Source organism: Limanda limanda, chromosome 23 (genome assembly GCF_963576545.1).
Source record: "Limanda limanda chromosome 23, fLimLim1.1, whole genome shotgun sequence".
Classification (NCBI taxonomy): Eukaryota; Metazoa; Chordata; class Actinopteri; order Pleuronectiformes; family Pleuronectidae; genus Limanda; species Limanda limanda.
Window position 1 is genome coordinate 7,984,680 of NC_083658.1, and position 19,416 is coordinate 8,004,095.

The 19,416-nt window shown below is 45.5% G+C and overlaps 1 protein-coding gene across 2 annotated transcripts; it reads right to left on the bottom strand.

Moving 5' to 3' along the window:
• Nucleotides 1-315: 315 nt before the first annotated feature.
• Nucleotides 316-16,605, bottom strand: als2b (alsin Rho guanine nucleotide exchange factor ALS2 b). 2 transcript variants are annotated; one of them, XM_061067097.1, is made up of 33 exons: nt 16,544-16,605; nt 15,985-16,130; nt 14,598-15,568; nt 14,165-14,495; nt 12,615-12,789; nt 12,417-12,513; nt 12,224-12,301; nt 11,903-12,133; nt 11,621-11,792; nt 11,332-11,521; nt 11,180-11,245; nt 10,893-11,055; nt 9,466-9,597; nt 9,228-9,356; nt 7,699-7,769; nt 7,513-7,579; nt 7,196-7,398; nt 7,027-7,092; nt 6,819-6,917; nt 6,521-6,685; nt 6,219-6,330; nt 5,995-6,072; nt 5,700-5,833; nt 5,437-5,601; nt 5,202-5,319; nt 4,958-5,115; nt 4,648-4,764; nt 4,377-4,553; nt 4,236-4,287; nt 3,976-4,037; nt 3,569-3,718; nt 3,333-3,429; nt 316-3,211 (listed from the first exon to the last, which is right to left on the bottom strand). In XM_061067097.1, the coding sequence occupies exons 1-33, from the start codon at nt 16,561-16,563 to the stop codon at nt 3,173-3,175; spliced, it is 5,031 nt and encodes a 1,676-aa protein (XP_060923080.1). In that variant the 5' UTR covers nt 16,564-16,605; the 3' UTR covers nt 316-3,172. The 2 variants fall into 2 exon arrangements, with proteins under 2 accessions (XP_060923080.1, XP_060923079.1); XM_061067096.1 differs by having other exon boundaries at nt 9,451-9,597.
• Between the last annotated feature and the right edge of the window lie 2,811 nt (nt 16,606-19,416).

The window sequence follows — 19,416 nt, forward strand, 5'->3', positions numbered from 1 at the left end:
ACCAATTCTCGAGGAAACCTGAAAAAACAAAGATGTCGTTTTGTGCTAAAAACACAGAGATTATCCTTCTGCACTTGACAAAAAGCTCTTAAGATGCTTGTGGTTGTTGGTTAATTCTCACCTCGGTCAAGTCTTAAGATCTATTGAAGCCTCTGCCGCAATAACACCAGCCACCTCTGGCTTATTCTAACCTACAGAGAAAAAAAAACAACATTTAAACTCTAGTACTTTCCAGCAAAATCAATTTTAGAGAAGCCAAATCTCTTATATGAGGAACTGTGATCAAAACAATGAAATTTCAAAAAGGCAGAGCTGTTCGCGATGTCCATTAAATACGTTTATTGCCCTTCTTTGTCATTTAAAAAGGTACAACACACGTGACATCATGTAAAAGACACACAGGTTCGGCGTCATGTCAGCCAGCTGAAACAAAGAATAACAGCAAACTCTTTACAGTTACTTTTTACAACAAACTCAGGTATCTCCATCGTGAACTGTTGCGGTTGAGGTCAGTACATCAAAGCGGTCAGTTGTCGCGGGGTTTGAATCGTTCTTATGAACAATTCTCTTCAGTTTACATTGACAACATAAAGCAGCTCTTCATGTCAGAGTCAGTCACGGTACAGTGGTTAAAATAAATATCACGATCTGAATGGGTCGTCAGTTGTGTGTCCTTCCTTTTAAATGGCAGCAGCAACAATTCAATTAAAATGTTTTTACTACAGCGCATCCATAGTTTATTTGGGGGGGAAGATTTTCTCTGTTACAGTGACACTATTGCTTCACTGATTTGAGAGTCAGGCACGTACGGTCCCGAGATTGATAGGAGGTTATAATCGATGACAGAAGGATGCTGTCACGGTTGTCACAAAAGTCACAAAAGTATGAGAGATGCCTGATTTTAAATGGTTCTGCTCTGAGAGGTTTACTTTGGATGACAGCTCTTGAAATTCTTACATTACAAAGTGCCTGGAGGACTTATTGATTTATTTGAACACGCAAAATCCATCATCCTCCTATCAGTTTCAATTTAATAGTGCACAGGAGCACAATTAGAATTCTAGATTTAAATTTGACCCATTTGGCATCAACTTCCTTCCAAAAAAAATCCTGCATGTGGGCCAGTGGCTTTTCTATTGTTAAACCGTCTGAGAAAACAAAAGCCATGACATTAAAAAAGGCTTGATCATCCTCTGAATCCTCTCTTAAGCCCTTTCTATAAACTGGCATGTGTGACGCAAATAAGCAACAATGTCGGACGGTTAGTGCTGTGTATGGTTTAAAAAAAAAGAACAATCAGTATTAACAGAAACAAGGGCAGAGAACCGGCTTTGGATCTAAAATAACAGTGTTTGCATTATGCCGACCGCCCGGCCTCTCTGCAGACGCTCCACTTGCATCGGGAAAAATATCAACTTTTGTGTTCAATATTTCAAAGATCAAGAACTCTTAGGGCTATTTTCAGTTTTCTGATCCAAAGCTTTATCCAAAGACCTAATTCATACTTATGGTCAGTTGGGAAAGAGCTGATCTTTATCAGCGGAATGTCCTTAAGTCTTCTGCTCTGCTAAATAAAAAGATTTGCACTGATGATTGCCATTTACAAACGCAGCACGCGGACATATGTCGTCACCGTTCTGTTGAACATGCTTCTCCAAAACTCGGACACGCTATATGGGGTTTTCAGAAAAGCCGCTGGGTATTTAAATAGTCTATTTATCTTTTAGATGGGAAGGAACATTCAATCCTTCAGTTGATCTGGAGAATTCAGGATGATCTGGATTTGGAGCAGTCGGATGTTACACAGCAGGAACAATATGTAAATAGACTGTAAAGATTAAGTTGCATTTAAAACCCCAATATGAAATAATACTGAGATATGGGGTCAGAAACAAACACTAGACGTGTTCAGATTGTCTGGGAGAGCACATTTCTTTTCACCGTATTTAGATGGAGCTCTTAAGCTGGTTTTGCAGTAGGAAACAAACCATAAAAGTTTAAGTGTGCATTTGAAATACGTGTGTGCCTTCAAGTGAATAAATCCAGCTAAAGCTGCGTCTACAGAATCAAGTCACTGGGATGATCAGGCGCACAGAAAACCGTCAGCGCTCTTCTCCCTGTACTAATTGGAATTGGAAGTTGGAGTAGCTGCTCGGCTGCCAACTGCTCCGTACCGTATTCATGAGTCATTTAGAGTTAAAGTCAAGTCGGTGTGTATTCACCAACTGTACAGCTACATTATCAAACCGTGGCGTGCTGTCCAGTCCAATCCATGAGACGGCTTAACAGAGTTTCAGTTGAGATCGAAGGTGGGAAGGTTATCAAGAACCACATTCTCAAAACTAACCCGTCACTCTTCTCTCTTTTAAAACTACCAACTGGTTTGTTTCGCAATTGCACGTCTGGTTTACTTCCCCAAATAACACTAAGGAGCAGACGCTCCCCTGTAGTGGTAAAAAACACTGCGCTAAACGAGCTGTAAGAATACTGTCGGTTCGGTTTAAATTAAAAAACATCATTCAGGTCACATTCAGAAAGTCACATGCTCTTGGGAGATCGTGCTCTTCTTTTTGTCCTGTCCGATTTCTTCATAAAAGAGTCCAGAGAGTTGAAATGAAAAGAAAGTTTCAGCAATTAATCTGCCGTAAAAAGTGGATTTTCACACCGGAAATGTGGGAGAAGGTAGAAAATGAGGTCCGGTTTTTCACAGAATGCAGAAAAAAAGCAGTCTCATTATCACTAACTAAAAAAAAGAATGAACCAGTGAAAAAGCTCTTCACGATGTAGTATCCAACAGCAGCCACTTCGGGGTCTCCCACAGTCTTTCAGGTGTGAGCCTCATCATTTCACACTGGACGGTACCAAGTGGAACTGGTCACGTGTGGAACTTCACGATCCGTAGATAAGAGGCCGGTAAAGGTCATTGAGAAGGAGAACACCTCCACAGTGTTTGTATGTGTGTGTGTCAGAGACAGTGACCGCCGTCTCCATGACAGCAGCAGATGGAGCCTGCCTGCAACCTGTTCGTGTGATCCTCCGCCTCCCATTGGCCGCCGCACACATCCATCAAATCCAAAGCCCGGTTGGTCCTGGCCCTGCGATCGCCTCGGTGTGTGTCTAAGCGGAGGGGGGGGGGCATGAGGGTGTGGATCACAGATGGAGTAACGCCACGCTAAGTGATCTTCTCATGCTGGATCTGGTAGTAACACGCCTGCAGGTGGAGAGCACAAGCACATAAATCCCGTTAAAACCAGGAGGCGATTAACAGGTAGCGTAACTGAACTCTTTCCATTTTCATCCTTGCTTGAAGTAAATAACAAAATCAATTTTACCTTGAGCGTGGTGAACATGATGCCATGCTCTCCGTGCTGGACGCTGGGGTCCATCAGGTCTTCGATCAGGCTGACCTCTGACCCCAGGTTCCTGATACTGAAGGGGGAATTAAATTAAACAACAGTGAATCTGATAGCCGAGCTGCAAACATTGATAGTATGACAGTTTATGAAATATGTGTTTCAGCATTATTATTGGTAGATGTATGTGTATAGAATTTGGCGGGGGGGCTGACCGAGCTCGCAGCACAACGTAGAGGAAGACGGGGAAGAGGTCGTCCATGGACCACAGGAAGTCTTGCTTCAGCAGGGACTGGACTTCCTGCGTGATCTCCTCGAAGGTGAGCTGGATCACCTGCAGCTTGTCAGAGGGGGTGAACGTCGTGCTGCAAACACACAACAAACAAATTGAACTGTGATGCGCTTGTCGATCTATTAATACAATTTATCCGTGCAACATGAAGGAAACTGTAACTGCATTTCTTTGGACCAAGGGTCAGTTCCTTTGTTTCTACAACTCAAATAACCAGGTTCATCTGGTGTCAGTCAAACACGGTGCAGTTTATTTAAGATGAAAAACCACATTAGCCCTTTAGGCTAGTGTAAATATGTAACTTGTTTAACAGTTGTTCAAGAGTTTTACCTAATCTGCTGCAGAGTTTCCACTGCAGAGGCAAAGCAGGCGTCTTTGGTGCTGGAGAGAACCTGTCGGAGAAACAAGGGCAGTTAAAACCACCAAATATTCACATTTTAGGAGCTGGAAATAGAAACTTATGATTATGATTTGAATGCCATCTTCTGTTTGAGACTTCCTAAATGAATTGTGTGATTGTGAAATGAGTACCTGGCTTTTTGTCGGCCAGTGGTTATTGAGGTTAAGTAAAATGAACAATCAAAACGTACCTGCTGCTTCTCCACCAGTGCAGGTATGGAGGCAGAAACAGGCCAGAACTTTCTGAGGTAGGAAAAATAGCAGGGAAAGTATTTGTTGAGGATTCAGACAGAAAAAACGGGTATTAAACTTTTTTTTCCAGTGGCACGTACTGCTGGACGCCCAGGAAGGCAAGGAGGGCGAGGTCGGCCTGCTTGTTGAGGCGCAGGACGCAATCCCAGTAGACGCCGTCTTCCTTCTCTTTGTCGAGGGCGTAGAGGGTGAAGAGCGGCGGGTAGAGACGAGGCAGCAGGACGGGAAGCAGCAGAGCCGAGCAGCTCACCACACGGCTGAGAGCAGAGGACACACAGGAGAGTTTAATAAGAGCAGCTGATGTCTGCAGATTCACAAAATTTTTTTTAAAAAGGGACACTGTTTGTTTACACAGGTTTGGGTGACTGCAGTGGGGCATCAGTCGAGCCCGGCTCCTTCTTGTCCTGGAGGTTGGTGCTCGGCTCTGGAACCTGGCCGCCCTCCTCTGGCAGGTCTGGGAACAGGAACCTGCAGAGGATTCAAGAACCCATTCAAAATACATCAAGAAGAATATTTGCTAAAATAATGACGGATCTGAAATGAATTTAGTTTTTCCTTCTACTTTCATATCCTGTTCTTGCAGCTAAGAAAAGCTTATTTATTATATTACATATTATATAAATCAAACCCACAGGCAGTCGCTGTATTTTATGTAAAGTACCTGACAATCTGGAAGATGCTGTTGAGGTAAGACTGGATTTCATTGACGGCCTGAGGCAGGAGTCGCCGGTTGGCTCCCACGCCCACGTAGGTCATCCTGTAGACCGCCACCAGGGTCTCCACCAGCCGTCCCAGTGGGTGGAGGGGGGTGTCGCACGCCTGAGAGAGGGAGACAGTTTTACAACCCTGAATAATTGCCGTGTTTTAAGTGGGTGTGAGTAGTGAGGAGTGGTGGAGGGGTTCACCTTGATGAGGTAGAGGCGGATGGTGTGATATCGGTCCATAGTGATGGGTCCTTCATGCTGCGGGACGACCTCCAGACTCTCCAGGGTTCTACTGTGGCTCCGAGAGAGAATCTCCGGCCTGAGACAAGTGGAAAATAGTCATATGTTTCAATAAAAACATATATAACTGCAAAAAAGAATAACCTTCATGTATAACTGACCCAAAAGCATATAATGACAGAGAGAGAAGTTGTACCTGTCCTGGAGCTGCCACCGGGTGGTGGTGAGTGCCACGGCGATATTCTCCCACGCCTTCCCGTGTTCCCCTTGCCCCGGCGTCTCGCAGCCCAGCTGACTCCAGCACTCCACAAACACCGCCTTCCACTTGTCCTCCGAGCACACGCACAGACGGCCGAGCTTCCTGCAAGATCCCACGCAAGAACACACACAAAGTATAAGAAGAATGTAGTCAGGGGAATTAGACGTCCACTCTGGTGATTTCAGATACGGTGAGCTTACACGACGTGAGTCTTTTCTTTGTCGGTGTCGAATAGGTGTGGTTTGAAGTAGGAGCCCGTCACCTTGAGGCTGGAGCCCCATTCGCCACCGAAGGAGCCCTCCAGGTAGTCCCCGTTCGCCATGGTCAGCACACCCTGAGAAACGGCCAAATCAATACATTCAACCTCACTGAAATACGTTTCACTGCTAATGCTTGATTAATTTCTCGGTAGAACAGCCATGTGTAACATTTAGGCAACCAGCCAAAATGAATCGCACATCCAAAGAAATATGAGTTGTGGTGGTTATGAGTCACCTTCCCATTCAGGGTCCAGTCGTCGGAGAATTCACCCTCATACGTCGTGTCGTCCTCTGACAGAAGGATCCCAGCGCCCTAAAAAACGACAAGATCCAATCCATCCTTTAAAAATGTTCTCTACTGCTTTTTAATCAAAAGCCTTTCTAATATGGTAATGCATATAAAACAGCAAATATACATTTAGAAACTTTGTGACTGAATTCAAAGACAGAAGCGCTCACCATCATTTTATTATCCTTGAAGGTTCCTTCGTAGTACAAACCGAACTGGGTGACGACCACCCCGGTGCCCTGTCGCAGGTGGTCCTGCCACATGCCCATGTACTTCTCTCCCCTGACAAGCAAACAAACCGACAGCTCTTAAACACACAACTCAAGAAAAAATAATAGGCTCACAGCATTGGATGGTATTTTGTCCAAGATTAGCTTTTCTCATGGAAAATAAATAGAAAAGAAATTGGATATTCACATAGTGCATAACCAGACACATGCTGAAGTTAGAATGGTGCATGGGGTGAACGTACTTTGTGATATCGTCAAAGACTCCGTAGCCGGTCTTCTTGTCCTGCAGCCACTGGCCTATGAAGACGCTGGGGGAGGAGGTGTTGAGTTTGCCGCTGCGCAGCATGCCATGGCCGTGTCGCATCCCATCCTGGAAGGATCCATCGTAAACCTCACCACTGGCATACCTGCAGGTGGTAAGACGGTGTGTATTCTGAGCTTTGGAAGCTGAATGCATGTCCAACAATAATTTTTCTTCACTGTTTCTAGATTCATGCCTTATTGTGTCCTATATGAGCAAAGCTATTGTCATTCACTAACTTGTACGTTCCGAGGCCGTGCATCTTCCCATCTTTCCAGTGACCTTGATAGTGATCGTTCTTGTTGAGCGTTTTAAAGGGAGCGACATATTCCCCAAACCTAAACAAGCACGAAGCGTGAAGAGGCCGTTAGTAAAAATCACTAACTCAGATATTAAGGCTCATAAACAGTGAGAGATTACAGAGTGGCTTTGACGGCCAGCGCTCACCCATCTTCCAGTCCGTTCTTGAACTCCCCTGTGTAAATTCGCCCATCAGGCCATTTTAAGACTCCCCTGAAACAGATTAATAAGCTCAGTTAAAATTGACATCATTATTTAATATCAATAAAAGCTCAGACGGTGTGTGTGTGTTTCTGTGTGTGTGTGTGTGTCTTACCTGCCGTTGGGTTTGCCAGCGAGCCACAGGCCTTCGTACTTGGCCTCTTTCAGACGCCCATCCTTATAAAAAGTGTAGGATGCCGTCCTGGAGAGAGGAGGCTCCAGCTTTGGCCCCGCCCCCGGGCTGAATGATGCCGTGTCGTACATGGCTCCGCTCAGCGCCTGGTCCACCGTCTGGTTGATGGAGCGAAGCCACTTGGCCTGGGAGCAAATTCACACATACATTTAATATGTCAATCAGGCCAGTTGAGTACCCTCTGAATGCAAATGTAGAATGTCTGTTTTGTCAGTCAGTGGCATTAAAGAATGGTCTACCTTCTCCATGGCAGAGGAGGCCAGCAGGGTGAAGGTCTCCTCTGGTGTGATCACCTTCAAACCGTATCTACACACACATAAAAACACACACATGGTTTTAACCTGGGAACAAATACTGACTCAAAACGTAATACATTGTATATAATAACTGTTGCATAGGTAAAAACTAAATCTGTTTAGACTCACGTGCAAGTGTTCTCCTCTGGGATGGGCTCCACCCACAGCGTGGCCAGAGGGAAGACGTGATGGGTAGAGAACTGGAGGAGGAAGGATACAAAGTAAAAAAAAAGGCATGGAAAGGGGAAGAGAAGGAGGGAGGAGGACAGAGGGAATACCAGAGGAGAGAGAAAAAAGAGGGGTGAAAGTGTTGAGGGAGAGAAGGGGACATTATTCTCACACCACACATAAAAGCTTAATCGCTGTGGATAAGAATTATTGTGTGTGAACAGAAAGAGGAGCAAATCTAAAACAAATAACACGACTGTTATTAACTTTTAAAACAGAACATAAGTCTATAATTTCTATCACTAAGTGGGAGGAAAACTAATTTGTTCCTCTAGGGAAGAGACGCAGTAAAATTAAAAAATTATTACACAGGTTTAAAAACATTGATTACGTATAAATATTACTATTAAAGAGGTATATTCAGGCAGACATTGAAGAAACATCAAGAAATATACCTCTTGTTCATAAGTGACCAAAATTAAGTCATGCAGGGCAACATGTGTTTCACATGTTTTTTTCAGGAAGCTGAAAACTATGTGCATGCTCTTATTCAGCAAAACCCTTAATCTCTTTCATACAGTTAAACAGGTTCACATCACAAGACACAGAGGGTTTACCAGCTCCTGCGGGAACTTAAATAGACAAACCTGATATTTAGATTTTTAACCATCAGATTAATACATATTTGATGAGCCCTGACAAGGAGAAATAAACCTTGATAGAACAGGAGAGGATTAAGAGGGCGACTGAGATATGCAAGACAGCCATGGGATGCAGACCAGAAGATAGAGGGAGGAAAAGCAGAGAGGAAAGCAGGCAAACAGGGAGAGAGGGGAAGGAAACTGCTCTGTGATTTGAAAGGACATATATTTCAGCAACAGGGGATATTCTATCCTTTCAAAGCAAATGGTCAAACCTCACATGAACCAAGGCTTGAAATTTGGCGAAAAGAGGAAATACAATATGTTTCTGTTAAAAAGCCCTGTTTCTTGGTTTAAGCCAGGCAGAGCGGGCAAGCAGAGACAGGGCTGTGTATGTCAAAGTATTTACAGGGACGTGTGTGTGTGTTGAATTACATTTGTCATGTGTCTTAATTTAAATCCCCTATACAACAGGGCTGAATCGAATGACACACAGCCCTGAGCCCTGAGCCCTTCACACACACACACACACACACACACACACACACACACACACACACACACACACACACACACTTGTATACACATACACACACACACACAAAAGGAGGAGACAAGTAAGAATAGTGGGACGGGGGGAGAGTCGGGGTGCCTGTGTTGACATTTGCTTCTGACTGCATACTTACAAGGTTTTTACAAGGCGCCACGCCCTGACAGCACAAAGGCAAGCACACACAAACGCTTGAAACACACCAGGTTAGAGTGCCTCAAATATGGCGGCTTTGAAAAGAAAAGCAAGAAAAACAGTGACAGAGCCAACAGAAGTGAGGGGGTGCGTGGGGGGCTCACCTGTGCGTGGACCACGGCGTCGTTGAAAAGGATGAACCAGTTGACGGAGAACCTCCCGGCGTTCTGCAGGGTCAGAGCCTTGTTGCTGCTCTCGCAGATCAGCCGACGGTGAGGCTTCCTCAGAGAGTCCTGTCGGACACACAGTGACACCATTCAGCAACGTCACATGACGCCTCGAGGTCTCAATGTGGATGCTTCACGGCGGTAAGCGAGGAACACATACTCTCAGCGAGTTTACCGTCATTTTGCCAGGGAAGCTCTTCCAGAAGTGACACGTGTACTCGGCGTCTTTCCGTCTTCTCTTCAGCTGGAGGGCCAACGCTTCAAACTTGGAGCAGCTGTCCTGCAGCTTCTGGTAGTCATTGGAGCACTGACAACACACAACAACATTTACCATGAAACATATGATGTGGCTTTACAAATAGGGTCAACTTCCAGTTTTACCATGAGGAATGTTTATACAGGGAGGAAAGCTCCCAATCCAAACTTGTCGAGGCTATTAGAGACATTTGTTAACAATTTTTGATGCATTAAATTAGGGGACAGTTTGTTTTAAAGGATTATAGCTTCCTAATAATTTTCTAAAAAGACAAAGGGAGGTAATTGCTAAATTCCCTATCCTATCTGATACTAATGACTAGGGTTGCAAAATTCCGGGAATTTTCAAAGTTGGAAACTTTCCATGGGAATTAACGGGAATTTATGGGAATATACGGGAATTATTGGGAATAAACTGGAAATGTTGTGGGTAATTTATACTAACTGTATTTACCTTGTCATATACAGACATAAATGTAAACATTTTGTTTTGTCATAGGCTGATTTGAGCCCTGAGGAAACTTTGGGCACTTGACTATATGCTTCTGCATCGTTGTGTCATTCTTAACATAGGTCTTTGCACAGTATTTGCAAATGTACACAGCCTTTCCTTCTACATTGGATGGGGTGAAACGTTTCATCACGAGATAGTGCACGTGGCATTGTTCTGTAGAATAAGATTAGAAAAAAGTATGTAAAAAAACACTAATGCAATGCCAGAGATATAAGTAGTTAGCCAAACAATTGGAATCGTCTGTAAAAATATTTTATAATTGATGGATAAATGAATAGAAATAGGCTAGATGAACAGATGAACAATCCTCAATCAGCATGCTAATATATTTTCCCCAGTAATATCATTGAAACTTACCTGACTAGTCCTGCACTCTACAGCAGGCTTCAATCAGCCCTGCTGTAGTGTGCAGGATGCTGGGAGTTATCTGTGCACGTGATGGAAGAATGCACAGTGGAGGGTTGAAACGTGCAGCGTGTGCTGCATTCCATACATCTTTTAAAATTGAGTTTTGAATGATGTTTTTATTGCTCAGCGTTTAATTTGCGTAGTTGTTTTTTTTCAAAATTCCCCAAATTCCTGAGCTTAACTTCCCATGGAAAGTTTCCGAAAAGTACTAATGACAGAGAAAATGGAGAAAGTGTTCAGTGTAATTTGTTCCAATTGATTGTTTCTTTTTGTAAAGAAATCTTGGAGCGTGTAAACCAAATATCTCAATAATCATCATTTTCTACCCGATGTCATTGATAGTAAATACAAAAGCCCCTCTTCATAATCAGTGTGACATTAAGAAGTAACGTGCGAACAAACTGTTGTTTGTGTGTTTCCCTTACCACTTCGAAGCAGGTGGCCAGTTTGAGCAGCAGCCGGCCGTATTCACGGATGTGGTTCGTCGGGAGGTAGAAGAGCGCCGACAGGAGGTCTGCCACGGGGGGGTTCTCCTCGCTGCACTCCGACAGCCGCTGGAGCAGCCCAGGACTCTTCCCAAAGAAATCGCTTTAAAATAAAACGATCTTCTTCAACTGTTGGCTCTGTTTTGTTTTCTTATCAAAGTCTGGATCTTGCGGCACCTCATCGTGTCCCAGTAAAAATAGTGTTCTTGTGGATGTTGTGTACTCACAGCGAGGGCTTGGTGAGGGCCTGGACACCTCCCATCACCTGGAAGCTGCCCAGGGTGCTGCAGTACCTTGACAGGGATAAGAGAGAAGTCAAATTTGTATATTCATCTATTGTGTAAAACTGTTTGTGTTGATCTCAGTGGTGAAGACATACTCGTTATAGGTGTCGAGGAAGATGCTGGCGTGGTCGAGGATGAGCAGACTTTTGACCTCACGACCACGCCGCAGGTTGGCCGTGAGGCTGGCGGCGTGCTGCCCGGTCACGTGACACAGGAGGCTGAACTGACCCGCAAGAATCTGCAAGAGGCCGAAGGTCACCTGGCCAAGGGCGGAGCTCAGGGATTCTGGAGAAGGGCGGGGACACGAACAGAACAGATTCAGCTGAGGTTAAAGTGAGATTCAAACTTTTGGGACCTCGATATTTCCCTTTGTGTCGCCCTTACCCAGCTCCAGCAAGGGGCGTATTATCTGTGTCTTGATGCTGCACAGCTTGCAGTAGAACTTCCTCTCGGTTGCGGCCAGCTCGTGGAGGCTGGCGATGAAGCCCATCACGTTTCTGTCCGAGAGCGCCACGCATCGGTTGCCCCCCGCAAACACACTGCTGACATAACCCAGCTGGAAAACACACGAAACAGCACGAAGAAAATACATTTGTTGAATTTCGGCTGTAGTTATTACAAGGAATTTAGAAACATCAATAACCCAATCAGGGAATTTGTCCTCACATGCATGCAGAAAGGCAGCAGTACGGGCTGGGGGGTGTAGCCCCCTTTCCGCTCCTGCTCCTCCTCTCCTTCTTCCTGATGCCCTGGCTCCTTGGCCTCGCCCTCCTCCTCCCCCGCCTTCACCTGCTGCCCGCTGTAATAGATGATGGGCTGGATGCAGTCGCCGTCGGCCAGGAGGAGGGTGTGTTTCTCCCCGGCGCTCACGTCCCACACCCGGATGCCCTCCGACAGCTGGACGAGGAGGAGGCGAAAAGTTTGGATGTGAAAAAAAAACAACACAAACCTCGAGGCATGATGTGTGCGACCGGGTGGTTCCCTCACCTTCGCGAGACGGGGGACGGTGCTGGGTGTCTCCATGTGTCCGAGCTGACCGGCGCTGTTGTTTCCCCATGAGAATACCTGGAAGAGAAACACATTGATGCAGGCACACACACTAGCTCTCAATGGTTACCGGAAAAAGGAAACCAGTTCAACAGGTGATGCAATGGAGCTGTAACTGAAACCGTAGACTGACCTGAGACTGAGCGGTCAGAGCGAGGGAATGACCAGCGCCGGCCGCCACCCGCACCACCTCCTTACTGTTCAGACTCTTGATGCACTGTGGCTGTATTCTGCAAACACACACACACACATATCACACTCCTGTCAGCACATTTTAAAAACAGCTTTTAACATATAGCCGTAACCCATTTTCTGACACGCTGCATCCTACCTGGCCTGGTTGTCCCCGTGTCCCAGCTGCCCGTGCTCACCCTGGCCCCAGCTCCACACCTCTGTGTGCAGGGTGGGCAGCACGTCCGGGGCCTCGGGCACCACAGCTCCCAGTGGGGTGAGGGCGACTGGGCGCATCCTGGGGCGAACGGCTTTCCTCAGCAGCCGCGGGGACACTGAATGCATAAATTAAAAATGTTTTTCTCAAGACCGAGTTGGCAAATCTTCACATGTCTCTTTAAATAATGTCCGACGAAATGTGTATATGACCAGGTAAAAACAAGCCTGAATCTGAACTTGTGAATGAATGTCTGTTGCAAAGTCCGGCACGAATCAATGGATGTTATACAAACACAGCAGTGACATTCGGGAACTAGATCACATCAGCCAGCTCGTGTAAAGGCACATGCTGTCATACAGTAAACAACAGGAAGAAGAAGCCTGCAGGCAGCAGACAGAGCAAACACCGATAAGGCGAAGGAGAAAGGAGAGAAATTAACTTGTTTTCTTCTTCTTTCTGCTCCTCAACCCAATGAACTCATGTGTTCTAAGCAGATGTTACTGTGAAGTGTTAAAGCAGAGTGTTTCAAGTTAATTAATTCATCATAACATAATATTTTAGTGCCGTATTTTTTGAATTTATTATCTAAAAGCAAAAAAGACAACCATTATGTATCTATAACCATTTTAAGATCCCATTAGAGTTCCTAATCTTTTTAGTATATGCAAAAAGATTTTGAGCAGATCTAGAATTACCACCTCACTGCTGTACGCCTCCGCCGACTACTCAGGTTTCATGGTTTATGATTTCACAGTGAAGCCGACCTCTGACCTTATGAAAATAAAATGTCCTCCCCGCATTCATTTTTGAGTTATGGCCGAAATGCATCGTCACGATTTGTCTATCAGACCCGAGTTTCCAACCTTGAACCTCGACTTCAAAACGGGATTATGAAATCCAGAGTAAATGATCCAGGGCCGTCCACGACAGAAGTGATTTTAGATGGACCATCTATTATCTACACATGCCTATTTCAGTCCGGGGTCACACAGAGCTCTGTGTATCGATCTCTCTTCCCTTTGTCTGCTCTGTTAAATCAGACTTACGTGTCCTCCACTCTTCATCATCAGAATAATCTCGCTGCCAGATTAACATTGATGGAGGCTCAGAGAAAGATCTGCATTCCTCGCTCAAAATCAAGAACATTCGAGTAAGCTAAGCTGGCTCAAACTGCACCGACTAATGAATGACACAAAGGAACAGTTTGTTTTCACATGTAGGCACAATATCCCAGCGGTAGATCAGTTTTGAAAGACTACAAATGGGAAAAAGTCCCATGTTTCCTTTTGCTTTCTCAAACCATGTATGTGAAGTTGCCCTGGATATAACACACAACGACACTACTGTGCACGAAGCATGCAACACAATGGAAAGCCTTTGCAGTGCTCACACAAGCATGAACAGAGACACTGACGGAGACCTGCACACGCGCAAGGCGTACTTACGCAGCAGGGCATAGGAGGATGATAAGAGGTGAACTGCGTATCTACCCTGTGAGAGGAGTCCCGGCAGCGAGAGGCGGCGCCGCATGCTCTCTGCCTCCTCCTCGCGGATGTCTCCCGTGCTGGAGCTCTTCTTGCCCTGCATGGAGTCCTCCTGGCGCACACGCTCTGTGGTGTTGTCGCCCACTCCTGGGATCGCACCAGTAAACCCAGTGGGCCCACCGGACCGCGTGACCCCAGAGGGCAGGTAGTTCATCATCTTTTTGAGGGACAAGGCCTCGTAGGTGGAGGCGACCCGCTCGCCCACAGCCGAGGCGCAAGAGGCCACCAGGTTGTTGAGTGTGGCGCTCGGGCTGGAGGCCAGCCCCACGCCTGAAGGCTGGAAGAGAAAACAGAAGAATCAAGGACAGAGTCTATCGGGAAGGACCACAACATCCACATGGATGCAGGGATTATCATGCAGTAAAACTGGTCAACTCACAAGCAGACTGTGCAGGCCTCCTGTCTTCTCTTCTGTCTGCGTGTTGTCTGTGAGTTTCTTCAGGTACTCTTTGACCGCCTGCTCGTCTGGATAGAGGGAACTCTTGACCACTGCTACAGCGCCGCCCTCAGACTGAGCACTGGGGTCAGAGTCTGAGCCAGGCAGGACTCCGTTAGTCACAGTTGTTTCCTCTTTGTCCAGGTCCTGGATCGGGGCAGAGTCAGAGGAGGGGTCCGCATTTGTCTGAGGTGCTGGGGTATCAGAGTTGGAGGAGGAGGTATGAGAGGAGAGGACGGGCTCAGATGGAGATGTTTTGAGTCCGTGGGCGGCGCCAGGCGTCTCCAGCTTCCTCTCATCCTTAGTTTGCTCCGCCGCCATTGGGCAGTAGTGACCGTCAGAGATGATGACGTGGTCCTCTTTGTCCGTCATGGTGAACAGCAGCTGGTTACAGTGTCTGCATTTGTCCACGGGGGGCCGCTGGACGTCCTGGGGTCCCAGGCAGCGCACCAGAGCCAGGCTGTGCAAAGCGCCGCAGGCCACCTGGAGTACATACCTCCCTGCCAAGTGCTCAACCTTCTGGGGCTTCCACACAGGGAAGGTGGCAGCGTTGAGTCCCAGCTGGCAGCCGCTGCCCCACGCCCACACCTCCCGCTGCACCGTCAGCGCCAGGGTGTGCTGCTCCCCACACGCCAGCTCCAGCACGGGCAGCGTCTGCGGAGGACTGGAGTTTGAGTCCAGCAGAGCCACCGGAGTCGGGTTGGGGACGGCACTGAGGCCCGACAGGCCACACTGTCCCGCACCGTTGTCCCCCCACATGTGGACGCCGCCGTCCTCCGTCACCGCCCCGCTGTGGAAACTGCCCGCTGCCACGGCAACCACACGCTGCCCACTGAGAGCACATTCCTGGGTGGGTCCTCCAGGGACATGACTCTGCTTCCAGGGCAGCTCCCCAAAACTGTACACCTGTCCTCCTGAATTGGACAATGACAAAATCAAGGGAGGGATATCTCAAGTTTGAAATGAAAACAATCAATCAAATTGTATTTGTGTAGCCCATATTCACAAATCACAATTCGTCTCATAGGGCTTTAACATGGTGAGACATCCTCTGTCCTTAACCCTCAGCAAGAGTAAGGAAAAACTACTAAAAACCCTTTTAACAGGTGTAAATACGTAGAAACCTCAGAGAGACACATGTGAGGATCCCTCTCCCAGGACGGACAGAAGTGCAATAGATGTCAAGTGTAGGAAAACATCATCGGGATTAAAGTTTTTAGCAGCATCGATGAGGGTAAACATTTTTCAATACTATATGTCAAGCAGTCCTGCTGCAATCATAGTCTTAACAATGACTCGGCAATGAAGCCACTCTTTTTAATAGTCGTACCTTCCACCAACAGAACTCCGTGTCGTGTGCCCAGGGCGACCTGGAGGACGGGCCGGGGCAGGAGCAGCCGGTCGGGGGTGATGCTGCAGGAGTAGCCCTTCCACGTGTGGAGCAGGCCTCGCTCTCCTCCGTCATCGTCCCCAGAGCTGGAAGGAACAGAATCATTTGAAACCATAACGAGAGACTCAGACCACAAAGATATGTTCAAGATTTGGATATAAGAGTAATAACATTTGTGAGCATGATCCGTTCGAGGAGAAGACCTAATCTTAAGACCAACAGTCGTGAGATGCAGATTGAAAGACGCCGAGGTGTGGGCGGCTGACGGAGCCGAAAAAGAAGCTGACAAACTTCCTGCAGCATCTTCAGGATGTGGCCGGAGCCTTTGAGCTTTGCCTCTGAACAACGAAGGTTCTGTGGTGGGGGGGGGGAAAGCAGAAGCAAGCACAAGTCCATCTGCAGGCGGTGTCACATGGTGATCACATCCAGCCAGAGGAGTTCAACAATCCCTCCCTCTCCCCCTCTCTCTCCCCTGAGGGAGGACTCTGCAGGGACCAACCTCTTCCTCTGGGTGTCCATGAGTGGGGCTGGTCACTCCATGTGCATGTCACACACACACACACACACACACACACACACACACACACACACACACACACACACACTCTTCAGGAGCTGCTGTCACTCCTGGATGCGGACCTGCAACACAATGACACAATCTTGTTGCTGCAATGGCTGTCAGTGCAAATAAAGCATGTGTGCTTTGAGTTATAAGAGGCTGCTAGGGATCAACTAGCAGCCAGGAGGGAAACAGTCAGAATAAAAACAGTTTTGGTTTCATTTCTCCTCTGTCAACGAGCTGACACGCGGAATGGCACAGAAATTAGCTTGACTCCTCACGATCTCTTAGAAAAAGCCCAGATATAAACATGAATCCCTGCATGCTACCAGCAGCTAGTCCTCCAAGCTAACAGCTAGCTCAAACCCACATGTGTCACCCCTCGGTTTTATTGGAAATAAGCTAAATCGAGCTTGGTCTTTCTTACCCGCTGGTTCTTAGCTCCGATCCCCGGAAAACACACTCGTCCCTCGGCTTCGAGCAGCTGCTAACGACCGCTGGTGGCGGTGCTCATCTCCTGGTGTTGACACGGAGAGGCTGGTAGCTGAGAAGATCGTCTGCGGGGTGGAGAGGTCCCACTCCTCAGTGTCGTTCCTTAAAGCGATACCAGTCATAAAATACTGATATTAAGTCCAAATATAGCTACTATAATAATAATAACTGAAAATCATCATTCATTATTCATACTAGAGATTCTAAGTCAAAATTTATATTTATTTATATGTATGACCACTATGTTAATAAACAGGAAATGTGATTAACATAGTGTCATTCAATGTTCAAAGGTTCATGGTCATATGCAGAAATAAACAAGTTATCAATGCAAATCAATTATTAGCTCTGGTGCCGTCAGTTATTAAAACTGAAATATAAATAAAAACTAGAAAAAAGTCAGAATTCTGAGATTAAAGTCAGAATTCTGAGTTTAAACTCAGAACTCACTTATTTTTTCCACAGTGGCCCTAATCCTCTTCCGTAAGATAAGATAACATAAGATACACATTTATTGAGCCACACACTGGGGAAATTCAGTTGTTACAGCAGCAGGCAGGTCAGAAAGAGGTGAAGAATTTTAAAAATATATATTAAAAAAGGCAATAGAATAAAAATGTAATAAAAACTGCATAACATACACCTTTCACTGTAGTGGTTTGGTTTGTATTGAAATGTTATGAAGTAAAAGCGTTTGTACATAAATATAAGGATATTGTGATACAAATGGGCAAAAGGTTATTTTTCCCTGAGAAATAGATCAATTAGTACGAGTAGTGTGCAGTATTTTACATTTCAATTGTGGGGATGCCTGCAGAAGCGCTCTTTGCACTGTGGGGGGAGCAGTCTGCTGCTGAGTGTCATGCAGGGGGTGAGAGGTGTCATCCATAATGCAATTTAACTTCGCCAACATCCTCCTCTCATCCACTTCCTCAGTGGAATCCAAAGGGAAGTGCAGGACCCATTCCTAACCAGTTTATTTTCGCATTTTGGACTGGACAATGTTATAGAATACTGCAGAAGCCACCACAGCGTCATTAAAAATCCTTAATAGTGTCCTGCACATTTACTTTCAAATTTAATTATCTATCTCACCTTTTATTTATTTATTTATTCTTGTATTTTTCCTCCTCCATACTCGAGGCCTTACTTTCTGCCTCAATATGGTACACCACGTCAAAGTGGGACGTCTGTCTTTTCTACCGCTCTGTTGTTATGACAGATCGACGGAGTCCGAGAAGTCTCAGAATAGATAAAGCGCAAAGGTGAAAAAAAACGCAAGATAATGCTATTATGCAACATTCAAGTATTTGAATGGGACACTTGCACTGTTACACTACATGCTATGTATAGACACACTAAAGAAACAAATCTGTGTCAGTGTGGGAAAGAAATTAATCAATCAAGATGAAAACCTTTGATCTACACACATTTCTCTTTACAATTAGCTTTTAAAATTTAATTTAATTTTAAAAATCAATCAAATACATCTGATTGCCTTGATTAATTAATGAGGATTTTATTATATTACCTATTTTCTTTTTTTCTAATGATATTTGCATATTTATCAAGCTCTCATTAAACTGGAATTGGTGAAAACGGGAAAATCCCAAAGAGAAAATATGGCTTCAGCTGCAGGTCGTTCATAATCCAGTGGAATACTAACGCCCTTTGGTTTTCTGTTGTTTACACTCAGTGATGACATACTAAATTTTATGGCCTCATGCTGGGACATTTTTACACTTTGACTGCACCTGTTGTGAGTTGGAGTTTTGTTTTGCGTATCATGTTTTTTCCTCTCTCTTCTCGGGGGAGAAATTTGACACCGACTTCCCTGTCCAATATCTCGCAGGAGGTTTCACGATACTGTACGATGTTGTCATACGTTCCTCCTTCTTACTGAGCCATGACTTATCTATCGGAGGTGGAGACAGAGGCCTCCTTACCTGTTTTACAATGCAACGGCAAGAATAAACCCAAATTCTGCTTCAATTGAGTGTTTCTATATTTGTTTTTAAAATTACAAACATAAATATTCAATTATATGAGTATTTGTTCACCGTACACAGCCCATAGTACAAAGGTATTTCATCTTTTCAGCAGTATTCCTGTGTTTAAAAAATTATACAGCAGGTAATAAATACCAAATAATATTTTATCCATCTAGAACTCATCAATTTTGGCCTTTTTTTCCCAAACCATAATCCCTAATTTTAGGTAAATTGAATATAACCCCGCAAATTAAGGAATTTTTCTACAAAATAAGGGGAATTATTTATATTTTAACATCTTAGTGAGCTAAGAAATTGTAAATACATACA

Coding starts and splice junctions, on each gene's coding strand:
- als2b (XM_061067096.1), bottom strand. CDS start 16,563: ATGGACACCCAGAGGAAGAG. Junction 12,302..12,416: donor CTCTGACCGCTCAGTCTCAG/GTCAGTCTACGG, acceptor TTTCTCTTCCAG/GTATTCTCATGGGGAAACAA. Junction 3,719..3,975: donor GAAACTCTGCAGCAGATTAG/GTAAAACTCTTG, acceptor GTGTGTTTGCAG/CACGACGTTCACCCCCTCTG.